Source organism: Phocoena phocoena, chromosome 5, assembly GCF_963924675.1.
Source record: "Phocoena phocoena chromosome 5, mPhoPho1.1, whole genome shotgun sequence".
Lineage (NCBI taxonomy): Eukaryota > Metazoa > Chordata > Mammalia > Artiodactyla > Phocoenidae > Phocoena > Phocoena phocoena.
Genome location: NC_089223.1, coordinates 45,108,537 through 45,123,159, shown reverse-complemented (window position 1 = coordinate 45,123,159; position 14,623 = coordinate 45,108,537). Strand labels below are relative to the sequence as shown.

The 14,623-nt window shown below is 36.0% G+C and overlaps 1 protein-coding gene across 4 annotated transcripts in view; it reads right to left on the bottom strand.

Annotated features, from left to right (window-relative positions):
• Positions 1-557: 557 nt before the first annotated feature.
• Positions 558-14,623, bottom strand: part of CNOT6L (CCR4-NOT transcription complex subunit 6 like) — a 111,723-nt gene continuing 97,657 nt past the window's right edge. For 3 of the 4 annotated variants that reach the window (XM_065877591.1, XM_065877593.1, XM_065877590.1), the window contains 4 exons: positions 12,504-12,655; positions 9,469-9,696; positions 7,065-7,267; positions 558-2,315 (listed from right to left, as the gene is read on the bottom strand). In XM_065877591.1, coding sequence (XP_065733663.1) covers positions 2,103-2,315; positions 7,065-7,267; positions 9,469-9,696; positions 12,504-12,655 — 796 coding nt within the window. In that variant the 3' untranslated portion in view covers positions 558-2,102. Of the gene's footprint in view, positions 2,316-7,064; positions 7,268-9,468; positions 9,697-12,494; positions 12,656-14,623 lie in introns of all 4 variants that reach the window. The other variant, XM_065877592.1, reaches the window with a different exon arrangement.

Sequence of the window (14,623 nt, the reverse complement as noted above, 5' to 3'; positions counted from 1 at the left end):
CATGCTATTCTACTTTCCAGTACTATGTAATCAATTTGCATGGCTAGATGTTGAATGCTTGAGGTATATAAGAAGGGATACCTGCACATTGAGGAAAATCTGTCATCTTAAGGGTTGTTTCTTTGTTTATTTTGTTTATTCTGATATCTTGACATTTTTAAAAGAATATTTTATTTACATCAAACTTCACTCAACTACAATGACATTCCAATTATAATAGATGACAAACAACGCCTCTATCACTAGGCACTTTTAAAAGGGAGTTTAGGCTTTACAGAACCCTTCTGATGCAATCCCATATATGACATTACATCAACCCACCTCCCTCGTCGCACTAAAATTACCCTTCAGGGGAAATATCATATTATGTAGCCTGATTAATTTACTATGGAAGAAATCAGTATAAAATGACCACAGGAAATGCATCATTTAAGACTAATAAAACAGCCTAAGATGTCAGGTTTGAAAGAGGAGACAAATTGTATATATTTAAAACTAATTAAATAATTTAAATTTGACCTGTACTTTATATATTAGTGAAACACAAATATAGGCTATTTTCTTTTAAAATTTCATTCACATAATGGAAAGTTTCTTGTTTATTAAAAATATCACATTTTGAGACTAGAAACAGTAAAGTGCATGAAAAGTTTAAAATATAAATTTCAGAAAACTCTTATAGCAGCAAAAAAGCAGAATAAAGAAAAACTTAAAAACACAGACACAACCTTTTCCTGTTACTGTGCCGTAATTAACATCAAGTAGCCAACCAATTTTTCCCCCATTAAATGGTATTTCAACCACTGCCTCTTGAGTCACAGATTTTCAACTGGCCCCTCCTGGGCGAAAAAAGGATTCTAACATATCTAAAGAGCATCAACAGTTGGGAATAAACCAGTAGCTTCTTAATTCAACCCTGACAGACAACGGAAACAAAGATTAAAAGCATATAATGGCCATTTGGCAACTAGAGTCAGGAAAAATGATCCAAGGTTTTCAACTACTCCCTGTTCTCTCTCCCAAATCCTTTCCACTGTCACCTCAAAAAGCCAAAACCAACAGCCACTTGACCTACTCTGGGAAACACATGGAATATTTGTAGCTTTCTTCTTCTAAAACTTTGATCAGGGCCTTTTCATTCAGTAGTTATTTTTTAAACATTTGACCATAACAGCAAAAATGATACAGATCATATAATATCTGTTTTTTCCAGCACAACCAGGCAGAAAAGGGTGGATGGAAACAATAAAAAATACTGGACACTAATTTTGTGGGCATCCTAAATAGACCAAATTCTATTTTCAAGATGTGTGGCAGTAGCAATTACCCGTTGTTTTCCTATAAAGAAACTGAACAGACAGACTTAGAATTAACACTTCTAGTAAGGTTATAACTAATAGGGGAACAAAATACAGAATGATTCCTCAAAAAACAAAACAAATAAAAAAAAACCAACCAGCACTTCCCCAACAAATTGTTGTGTGCTGTTAAATGCTTGATTTTGAAACCATGTTGTGCAATCACCTTTCATTTCTCAGTTTTTCTCATTACGGCTAGTTTACGTACAGACCTAGCAAATTTAAGTGCTTTGTTAATGTGCAAATGACTGGGGAGCCAAAAATCAGTTTGTTATCATGGAAAACAGAAATTCAAGGCCGTTTCCTGCAAGGCATGCCATCATTCAGTTTAAAATCTTTTATTTATAGTTTTTAAAAACTGCCTTTCACAAAAATGAAAAATGGTTGGCTCACTTGAAACCATTCAAAAGTATTTGTTCTGGAAAAACAAATACCCTGTTGTTGGGCCTTGAACTGGTGATTTATCAATTATGAATGCTGACTCCTAATCTAATATGAAGAAGGTCCCACTTAAAAACATGTTAAATTAAAAATTTGGAAAGAGAGTGATAATACTTTGGTTCCAGCCCTAGTGCCAAATGATACCAATATGCACAAAATTGTACAAAATCTTATAGCAAACACATAATGAAAGGAACCTGAAGAAGCAGCTTAAGGATGGCCATACTTCACTCCTACATACTTTGATTTACAACTGTACAGGTCCATGGTAACAGACCCCCGTCTTTGCGGGGCAGTACTCCACTACCTCCGATTAGGCAAGTGAACCCCATTGACAAGAGGCAGGAGTGGAGGGTGGAGTTCAAGTTGTGTTAACAGTGAGAAGTGGTCTGAAGGGATGTGAGGGTGTGGACACCCAGTGATGTTGTTCTCAACCAGCCATTGAGGATCTAAAGGCCCCAGGACACCAAGCACGTTCATATGAGTCTTGGAATAGAAAATGTAGTCAATCACGCCCTGAAAAGAGATTGGGAGTTGGGAAAAAAAGAAAAATATATGCTTAGATAAAAGAAAAACTTAAGATATATATAAGAACAATTCATAATTTGTAAAAGCCAAATACCTGAGTAACCTGTATTTCTGGTACACCTGCTGTCTTCACAATGGGTCAAAGAGAGCTCAAATCTTGAATGGGTATTACATGAAATAAAGGTGGCTGGACAGGGAAACACAGTACCCTAGTGGAATCATAAAGCCTTGCACATGTGCATAAGTGGTAAGCAAACTGAGAAGCTAAGCACACCAAATCATGTCTAGGCATCTTTAGAACTGGCTTGCTTGGGTCAGTGAAATCTAATTTATCAGTATAAACAATATGGAAACTGCACTGACTCTGTTACAATAAACAGAAAATCAGAATATTTATACAAACATATACAAAGTTAATGAAAAGTTATGACAAGAATAATTCTTGTAATGATAACTGGTATGATATTCAGTTATTTGTACATCAATCAAACACATCTGAATGAAGCCACTGTAAAGCATGCATGTTTTCAGATTTGCTAATCCTAGTTCAGCTTTCCCAAATTTTATACATATATACAAAATACTGCACACATTTAATCATTCTAATCTGTTCTTAAGTTTAGAATATTCACTTTCACAAATCCTGGTGTACTATAAATTCTGGATTCCTTGCTGCACAACAGTACCTCAGCAAAAAACATTCAGTAAAGACCTATCTATGTATTCAGTTGTATCTCTCAGAGCTAGATGATTCGGTTTATCTGATCAGTAAGTTTCAAAACTAGTGTGCTTTTTTTGCCCCAGGCTATGTATGCAAGAGTGTGAAGTCAGATTTCTTCCTTCCCACATCAAGAGAGACTGAGCCCAAGTATGAAGAAAGAGTTCCACACCTGGAAATACCTATTCATAAATACTATACACAGTGAGTTCTAGCTAATATTTTTAAATGGTATCACAGTAAAATGGGCTACTTTATTAAAAGAAAAAAAAAAGAATTCAATGAAAAAAATTATACTGTGAAATTTCAGAAACAATTACCTTAGTTGGCTGATTTTGACGTGACCAAGACCAAAACAACAAAACAGTCCTTTTGAGGGAGAGGGCCTTATTCAACATTAGATACTTTAACCTTACTTTACCACAGATTAAGGAACCTACGTGAATCCAGGGGAGTACCTTCTGCCATTAATGCTCCAAATCCAAATAGTCAAGAAATATTAATACAATGTATTTTTGTCCCTTCATTTTGGCTAATGCCTAGTTTTGCAGTGACATTTTAGGAAAAGGGTTGACAAGAGTTTCAGTGGTTTTACTTTCTTTTATGAGACCACCCTTTGCTTCAGCAAACACATTTAAAACATTTGTGTTTTAAACAAAACACAAACAAAACATTTTCAATTAGTTATGTTGAATAAAACCTCTTATAACTTATCACTTTATTATAAAGTAGCATTATTCACATTAGCTACTAGAGTTAGAGAATCCTTTGCAAACATAGGCCCCAATAACGATGTTAAACATTCCAGAAAGTAAGAACTGGAGATATCACTTGTAACTTGTTTTCTTGTTTTGAAACATCCAGAGTAAAAGCTCTAATCAAAATCCTTAGCAAGTTCATGTCTGAACTCGCCCAAGTATTTATACATATATACACCTTGTACACTGTATCATATTCACAAAGAAGGTTATAGACTAACGATTCTTAACCTTTTCTGATTCAAACTGTTTCTTTTTTTAAAAGATCATGAAAAGGTGGGAAAAGTCTTTATATTAGTAAAGTCTATAGGTAAGTCTATAGAAGTGTATATGAGAAAAAAGTAAAAACAATGAAAATAGTTTGAGGTAACATTATGCTAAGTTTTGTTTTGTAAAAGAATGTGAGAAAATTATACACTATAAATTTCACAATGTGTAACAGAAAGATTTACTACTTGACGTAATAGGAAAACTGTCCTTCCTTTTCTCATTAAATGGTTCAGACACACCCTTAGATTGGCGCGGGACAGGAGGGGGGGGGCAGGTGATGGTGAAAGCAGCGGCAAGTTTGAATTAGGCTGTTTATTCAACTTATCTGATGTTACGAACTGAATGTTTGTGTTCCCCCCAAATTTCTATGTTGAAATCCTAACCCCTAACCTGATGGTATAAGAGGCTGGGGCTTTTGGCAGGTGATTAGGTCATAAAGATGGAACCCTCATGAATGGGATTAGTGCTCTATAAAAAGAAACCCCAGAGAGCTCTCATGTGAGGATGCAATGAGAAAACAGCTGTCTGCAACCCAAAAGAGGACCCTCATTAGAATGTGACCATGCTGGCACCTGATCTTACGCTTCAAGCCTCCAGAACTGTGAGAAATAAATTTCTGTTGTTTTATAAGCCACAGTTTATGGTATTCTGTTATGGCAACCTAAACTCACTAAGAAACCTTGTCTACAAGTAATTCTCCTAACTGCTTACCCTTCAAGTCATTCCAAATCAGTTCTAGATTAAATGACTCTGAGTTCTAAATACCACGTTTCTACATTTCTAATTTATTTGAGAACCAAGTAAGTAAAAAATGCTAAGCCAAGTAAACAAAGTTTAACAGTACTCCATTGATGCAATGGCAGAATACTATACTTCGATCTTTATTTAATGCTAATCACATGACATTTTTACATTTGATGTTACCTACCCTTTTTTACCAGCTGCCTTCAATATTGGCACAGCACTAATTACATAAAATGCTTTGTAAGAAATTGAAAAGTTTATTGTCTGCTACTTGGACCAAAAGCTTAATTCTCTCTAGTCAGGTATGCCCTTAGTTTGTTCTCTGATCATCCTTCTTTTCCATCCTATTCCACCCTCCCATCCATCCACCCAGCCAGCCAGCGTTATTTATCCTCCCCATTCATGCCTCTCTCGTGCGGATTTATAGTTCTGCCATTTCTCATCCTATCCTACATATGCTAACATCAAACACTCTCTGAACCATGCACTTTTGGTTCTTTAACTGTACTTCTTTAGACAACATAAATGCTTCAATAAGATTCTTTTATTCACTTATTAATACATGTAAGTTCTTTTGAAGAAACATCAACAAAAGACTTGAAAACAACTCAGATCGTCGAGGAAGATGGCTTAGATTAATATTCTAAACATTATTTCCCTAATTTTTACTTTGTGGATAAGGTAAAAGTAACCTTTATAAAAGCCTAGTTAAGGTAGAAATGATTTGGTCTTTTTACCTATACACAAACCAAAAGAACAATAAGAGTTGTAGAATTACTGAACACTTATTTTAAGGAACTTTATTTTAGGTTTTCTGGGTTGTGCTGTGCTGGCAGAGCTGTATTATATACCACTGTATAGGATTTAACCTACAGTAATCTGTGTATCATTAAGTCCCGAGGTTTTCCTTTAAGCTTACACAAGAAGCCATGGTATGATAGAGTCAGCTAGTACTTGCTTTCTTAGCACTTCATCCCGACTCTGTGTTCAATGGTATGACGTTGGGAGCTTGAAATCTACTACAATGGGAGTACACGTACCACAGAAATCAGCAAACACTACAAATATGGGCTTCTTTTTTTCTCAGAAAGCTGATTATTAAATATGTACCAGCACATTACTGCATATGAGTGATCTGAACAAAATCAATTATCTCTGAATAGTATTTTCTACTCTAACAGCAAAAATACTAAAATTAGATTCAACTTCTAAACAATTCTTTTCCACTTCTTGATTACAAAAACTGACCAATAACATAAGCACACAAATTTCCTTTCTTCTTCCTACTATCTGTTTCTTGGAAAGGGGCTAACAAGCACTGAAAATGGAAAAAGGTTATCGGAGATGTGTAAGAGCCCAATTCATAAATTTCCTTTGGTATTTTATTAAATTCCCCATCTAGGATTCTTACTCCTAACCACTTTCTAACATCTACATTTTTTCAGCATAGTATAAGACTTTAGGATAGATGCCTGAAATGCCAGAAAGTCAAACAAAGGTACAACAGAAGAGCTACAGGCAGAGTGATTAGAAAACTGGCAAAGGGAAAGGGACTGACTACAGAAAATCACTACCAACAATGTTTCAAAAGAACAACTGGTTTTGTACAACTGGCCCTCTAATTTTTTTTTTTCTTATTTTGCGAAAAAAAGAAAATCTTTCTTGTCCTTTTACTAAGCTGGAATGGTCTACTGTCTGGGCATTGATTAGTATGACAACATGGATATAAAATAGACCCTAAGCACAACTTTCTCTAGCCCATCTCACCAAGAAACCTGGAAAATTTAAAGATAAATAAGATATCAATGGAAAGTACTAAGAAAATTTTGAGGGAATACTCTACAAATTCATTCAAGATGAATGTAGCTATATCAGGTTGCTTATTATTTGGATCCTTACTGAAAGTCAGGGATGGTATGGACAAGTGAAGATTAACTATGTTAATAAATATAAAGTGCCTTTGAACAGTGCCTGGCACACACATAGTAAAGTATTTCGGAATTTTTTGCTATTATCATGGTTATTTGAAATTTGAACAAATAAGGGTTCAAAGAGGATTCTCAAGTCAACAATAACCACCACAAAACCTAAGAAACCTCCTTACATTACGTGCACACTTAGCCAAGACATTTTGAGAATGTAAAAAATCCTGAAGATTACACTGTTAAGCATAAATAACACATATCTTTCTTGTCACATGTTTGCATTTGACATAATTTCTATGCCAACCCAGAGGCTGTCACTTACTTTGAAATCAAAGGTGTAATTGGTGTAAGGCATCAAGTTATTTTCATAGGCGCTCTTCAGTTGGAAGCCATGTGTGATTCTCCCTTCTGAGCTTCCATTCTTTCCATTGCAGCTGAAGTTCATAAGACACTCATTGTACCTTAGTTCCTTGAAGTCTTTATGGTTGTCAGCTACTCCTCCATTGCTTAAATATTCCACGACACCTAGTAGGATACAGAAGGAAGAAACACTGCCATTTAGCACTTAGACCTTACAGAAGACTTCATTGGCCAAAATCTGTTGCCAGGTGCATGCACCAAGTTCAGAGTGGTTTTATTATACTGAATATTTACTTTTACATATGAAACTGCCTTTTTGTTGTTGATGCTTAAAAAAAATCAAGTATCAGCAACTTCATATGGTTCCATCAAACTGAGGTGTATTTGCCTACTCCAGAGCAAAATGTCCTGATCACCCAGAAACATCTTCAGTTTTCTTAATGGTTCTTCAAGCTGAAGATGATTCCCAGGGTCTAGGATGGCATTCACCAGAAGGGTCTTGACCCTAAGTATTCTTAGAATGTTATTGCAAAGCACTATCTCTTTAGCATTTCAACATTCTATGCAGTCCATCAACAACTTCTGGAATATGTAAAATATAGCATACATAATAAAAAATTTTAAATCATTGACAATAAAAATAGATTTTGCATCTTCAACACTGCAATGTCTAGCTTCAGCTAGGCCACATCATTCTTTGTTTTGAGCTGCAGTGACACTAAACAGTACATTATACGCTGGAGGTATACCACTTGGTCAAAGATATTAGATGTGTCTAAAAAGCTGAAGAGAGCAGAGGCATTCAGAAAAAGCTCACCACTTCCACTGAATAAGTAAACATGAAAAAAGTACCACAACCCTTCTTATGACGATGATGATTACTAAAGTTTGTCAGTCATCTCTTTCTATTTGTGATCAGGAATGACAGCAACATATATAATGAATAAATGATGAGCACAACATCAGTATTGTGAAGAGCTGAAAAGGAGCTATCATTTATCTAGCAGTTACTACATGCCAGGCACTGTTGTAAGAGCCTTACACACTTAAACCTTACAAACAACTCTATGACGTGGATAAAATGATTACCCCTTTATTTAAAAATGAGGAACTTAGCCATAGATTGCATAGCTCCTAAGTGGCAGAACCAGGATCCAGCCCTGACAGTCTGGCTTGAGTCAACTCCGCATGCTGTGATGCCAAATGATAGCTCATTGGCTTATAACCAAATCAAATGAGATGGGGGAAACCTGTGCTTGAGAGCACTTTACTCAAGAAAAGAAAAGGATTAAAAAAGGAGGACATGGTTAAGGTGTCAATGAGCCTGGGGGCTGAATACAAACACTTGTGAAAGGACGATTTCGACATTTATTTGCTAAGGAGAAAAAGCAAAGGTGTTTTCTAGATTTGAGACTTTTATTAATATTACAGTTGTAGGCATTTGGGTTATGTTATATTTATTCTTGAGTGGTTATTTTAAACAATTTAAAGTAGCTTACTGAAAATATACAAAATTTAGAATATGCCTCAGTAGTAGCAAAACTGTGATACTATAATGTTTTACATTTGAATTTTAATATCTAAGTGCAGAACTGATTTTTTTACAAAGATCGAAAATAATTTAAGTTAGGACATAAAGTAGTTAAGTGGAGCTCAAGAAGTAATGTGAAATCCTAAGATAATTTTGATTACTCTTCTGCACCTAATATCAGAATTCAAGCATCATTTAATGAATTCACTTAAAGGTTGCCAACATTATTAAACTAGATAGCTACCTGTGCTGAATATTTTCTGGTTGCTTCTTCAGGTCACCCTTCTCCACTGCATTCTGTACGGCAGGAGGCTGACCTTTACTTGCATCAACTGCAAACCCCTCCCCGCTCTAGCTTCTAGTTGGATTTGGTCAATGGACAGCAGTGGCGAGAGATCAGAGGACAGTAGCAGAGTGAGGCAGGGATATACATTCCCCTGGCTTGTCAGTTTGCAAGGGATTGATCGCATCCCAATTCAAATCCATCACTCCCATTACATGGCCCTCTCCTCGTAACTATTTCTTCCAAGTTCTGATAACAGCTCCCACCACTTTTCCCCCTTAGGTGTACAGGTGGTGAAGGGTCCCTATCTCCCCTAGTAACAGCGTACTGCATCACTCATTGTTTTGTGTCCCTAACCCTGCACACATCTTTGGAAACAGCTTAACTAAATAAATTCTCCTCAATTACTCCATGTCCCATTCCTGGGATTCTTACTGATACACTCTCTAATTTAGAAGAGAAAGTCTCTACTCAAAAGTTAAGAGCTAACTGACCTTTCACCTAGAAGTAAAAACAAAACTGAAAGCGAAGAGGAAATGACGTTATAAATACCTGAATCTGGCAATGAGTTAAGATCTGCACATAGCACCAGCGGGATGGAATTAGGATCTGCAGTTGGGCTGCCAGGCCTACTTGAGGCTTTCTCCAGAATGTTTTTAACCTCTGAGACAAACATCATGGTCTGAATGAGTTTCACATCAGAATACTCTGGGTCCCAATGCATGTGGGCATTTGCCACTATAAGCAGCTGTTTGTCTGCAGCATGAATAGGCTTCATACCTAAATTTAAGCATTAGGGAAACAAAGGTTAAGATTATACTTTATGTATCAAAAAAGCAGTATCTTAAGGTTTTCTCCCCCAAACCCATAACCACTTCTTTATTCTTTTCCATTCATTTATATTTCCCCCTTTATCTCATAAAGTAGTTCTTAGAAGCTAAAGTGCTGAGATTCTGGTAATCCCAACATGGGGGTCGACAAACTGCAGCCCATGGGCTAAGTCTGGCCAACCACCTGTTTTTGTACAACCTGCATGAGCTAAGGCTGGTTTTACATTTTTAAAGATTCTACCAAACATTTTTTAGAAGATTGTGACAGAGGCCATATGTGGCCCTCAGAGCCTAAACTATTAACAACCTGGCCCTTTACAGAAAAAGTCTGCCAACTCCTGCTCTCTACCCAAGTTAGGAACTATACTGTGATGTAACCAACAATTAGTTAGAGTACCTTGATTTGCTGAGCTTAGTGTGAACAAGCAGCTTAAATATCTCTGTCATTTAAACACCACAATAACCTAGTGAGGTAGGTTTTCAGTTACTTGAATCACCTAAACCTTAATTTAAGTTCTTCCTACTGCCCAGTACGTATTCACCTTGCATTTCCTGAGCACACCAGTGACAGGGTCAGCAGTAAGAGGCAGTAACATTATATTAACCTATACAAAATAAAGTAAGGCAGTGAATTTGCTATGAATCTGCTACCAAAACAAATTCATACCACACACCCAAAAGAAGTAATTTAAAAATTAAGAATTAGGGAGTAGTGTGCTCTCAAAGTCTGGACATGGGTTTCAGACTTGGCTTTATTACTAATTACTAACCTTTATTTCTAATCACTTAGCCATGCTGGTGTTCAGTTGAATACCTCATTTGGACAATGAGGGATTCAACTACAAAATCTCTAAGGTTATTTTTTCCCCTAAAATACTGTTTTATAATTCTGTCAAAATAAATATTAACATGGTGGATGAGGATAACACATTAAAAAACTTGCCCTTTCAAAGAGGCCATAAGCACCTCTGAAGGGGCAAACTGTGAAAACTGTGTACTGACAGAGAAAAAAAGTGTCCATAAAGTTTTTAAGGCTCAAAACTCAATATGCATGGTACGATGCCATTTAAATAAAACTATACACATATACGTTAGTAATGTGTAAAGAATGAATAAGAGTTACTCCGAGAGGGTATGAATAAGATGAAGGGACTCTCACGTTTTACTCTATGTACTTTTGTACTGCTGGAATATTAGATACATACAAAATTATTTTTTCTATAGAATTTCTCTAAGTATCTCTTAACATTTTCTATTAAAAATATAAACTCTGCAGAAAGACCTGATTTTCTTAGCCTACTATTTTGGTAAAGTTTCCGTCTTACCAAGCTATAATAATGTTGAGTAAACAAATAACTGAAGTATCTTTCATATGTGACAGAAATGGTCATTTTTAAAGCAATCTGATCGTTCTCTAAGCTCTCTTCTTTCCCTAGGAGTTTTACAGCGTCACTTTTGGCTGTAGATTAAATGTTCACTATACTAAATATTAAAAACTTGCCCCTTCAAAAAGGCCATAAGCACCTTCTATAATATTAAATTACTCTTCCAGGAGTATAAGAGAGAGGTATTTCAGAATGTGAAAGTTTTAACTATATAATTTGTAATTACTCTTCTGCAAATTAAAAGGAGAGTAAAACTAAAAGAAATTCAATGTTCGCATTACCAGAAAAAAAGGTACCAAACTTTTGAGAAGAATGAGACTGGAAAGGACATAAAAGTCAGTAAAAATGGAGAGGCTACAAAAGAAGAAGGAATTTAAAATCTCACATCAAAGACTGATTGTCTTTGATGATGGATAAACTGAAGAACAGTGAGAAAAGGAGGTTTGACAGATACGCATGGTCTGAATAATTCAATCAGTACTTAAGGCAAAAATCTTTTCTTCTACAGGTAGAAAAAAAATCATGGACATATATACACTACCAAACGTAAGGTAGATAGCTAGTGGGAAGCAGCCGCATAGCACAGGGAGATCAGCTCGGTGCTTTGTGACCGCCTGGAGGGGTGGGTTAGGGAGGGTGGGAGGGAGGTAGACGCAAGAGGGAAGAGATATGGGAACATATGTATAGGTATAACTGATTCACTTTGTTATAAAGCAGAAACTAACACACCATTGTAAAGCTATTATACTCTAATAAAGATGTAAAAAAAAAAAAAAGCCCTGATGTGGTCTTGACACCTTCTCCTTGCTCTTACCTACAATATAGTTAAGTAAACAATGAAATACTGAAAGGCAGGCAGTAGAGAGGGGGAAAAAAAGGTCTGGATATGCAAAGTACATAATGAGTTTTTTACTTTGAAGGAAGCTATAAATATCTAAAGTGGAAAACAAAAGTACCAGGTAGATAAAAGATGCCGCTCTTACCCTGACAATGACTGAGATATAACAAAGAAATTAGAGAAAGTGTGCCAAGTACTTAACCTTAAAGACAAAAGATTTCAGTCAAGAAGCTAAAAATATGGCTGAAAGGAGAACCAAATCATCATAATTTCCAAATTCAGCTTAAAACTATTCTTATTTCAAATAACCTTTTGGAATTAATGGCATAGTAAAGACTTTTCTTTTTACAGATTACCTGGCAAGTAATATTCCAAGATATAGATGACGCTTTACACAATTAGTGCTATTTTCCAGCCTGTTTCCCTTAACTTTCCTCAAAAGACAAGAAAATAACTACGCAGTCAATATCAGCAAGACTCGCTGCACTTCAGATGGTGTTTATTTTTTGTAAGAATATTTTAAACTGCACTCACCTGCTCCAAATAGTTCTTTGTGGACCTCTAATACCACAGCGACACCAATATTATCTTTTGTCATCACTCTGTTCAACATAGCTTCGGATCCATCTGAATTAGCCATTGCCACTTGGTTAAATTCCACTGTATGCTTCTGCACCAATGTAAATCTAAAAGGTACAATGCATTAGTATTATGTTATTAGATAATTGGACTATCACGCTAAAAGCCATTAAATGAAGGGAGCACAGGATATGGATGCTACTCATTGATCTCCCTAGTCACTTTCTAGCTGCAAGAGGCCTTGTGATATAGTTCTGGCCAATGAGAGGAAAAAGGTCTGATTACTGGAGAAACTTTCTTGGAAGTGCCACCTAGCAAAGATGGTGTGTGTGCATGTATGTGTATGTGTGTATTCCTTTACCCTTTTATATCTCTGCCCCTGTGGTGAGAAACAGGAAGGTAAAAAACAGCCCACTCTGAATGGAGAAGCAGTTGAACCAGTTCTGGACTGCCATTTTTGGATTTCTTGTGTGAGAAAATTACTCTCCTCCGACTTCTTTAAGCTACTGCTGGGATCTTCTGGTATTCAAAGGTGAACACAACCTTAACTAAGTCAGCAGATTAATAAGAAAGAACAGCAAGAGGGAGGGGATATGGGGATATATGTATATGTATAGCTGATTCACTTTGTTATACAGAAACTAACACAACAATGTAAAGCAATTATACTTCAATAAAGATGTTAAAAAAAATAAGAATAAAATCTACCTACCCTGTTTGCAGTTTTATTCTCACCACATCAAGAAATCTGTCAAGAAAATGCAGGGACACACCCTTATCTCGGCTAAGTCGAAGCCGATTTTTCCATCTGGCTTTTACCAGAAAGCTGGAATTAGGTGAATGTAAGTGAACAGAAAGAAAGATTCTATAAGATGAGGAATGGCTCTCGCTGTGATTACAGCTTCTGCATCTGCACTAATATTTCTTTTCCTTAGTGCCAAAGTATGTATTGTAGCATTGTAGGATTTAATAGAATTGAGTCTAGCACTGTCATTTAATAGCAGTATGACTTTGGTCAAGCCATTTAACCTCTGTCAGCCTAGTTTTATTAAGTTTGTGAAGTATTTATAAACAACCAAAACCTACTAAATATACTGTCTACCTTTCACTAGGTTTTAAGTGGAGAAAAGACATCTTTGCTCTTATAAAAGGTCCCCACCCCATCTTCCTCCTAGCTTTGAAAGAGAAGCCTGCACACATTCCTTCAAAAATACTAACATCTTACTGTGTTGCAGGGCACTGCTAGATGAAATAATACTCCTCTCCTTGCTCCAATTCTGAACGTCTCAGATGCGCTGAGAAGAATAAAAGGTCGGGTCAGGTGCCTACTCCTAAGCCAGAGTGATTAAAGGGAGAGTAGTTTGCACCCTCTACCTTAAAGAGGGGATATTTAAACTGAAACATGAAGGATGAGGAACTACCAAGGTGAAGAATGGAATCAAGAGCATTCCAGACAGAGGAAGAAGTGAGAGGTCCTGTCAGCAAACAACTTTGTATGTTTATAGGTTAGAAAGGAATGGAAGGGTAGAAATGGTGTTGGAGATTAAGAGGAAGAAGACTGACTGAACAGGTTCTAAGCAGGGATATGTTATTATTTGATTTATATTTTTTAAGATCACTGCAGCTGCACTGTAGAGAATGAATTACAGGAGCCAAAGTTCAGGAATTATGAGAACAATTAGAAAGTTTCTGAAGTTGTTTGGATGACAGATGATGGTGGCTAAGGCTAAGGCAAGAGAAATAAAGAGAAGTAGGCAGATTCAAAATAAGTTCTACAGCTAGAATTGATCATCCTCCATATCAGACTTTTAAAGATGTCTTTAAGCAGTGGAATACCTTTTTCAAACAATTTCTGGTAAGATTCTTATACATAAAACAGATAAAGGCAGTATTAGGTTTAAATAAATCAATCACTGAAAATGATGAATCTGTTTTGATGATTATAAAAATTTGAAATCAGAGGGTATAGATGATAATTATAGTCATATCAGTCTCAGTACCCAGTTTATTTCTCTATTCTGTTTTGGTTACACAGCATTAATAATAAAAATCCTGATTCACACAGACACACAGAT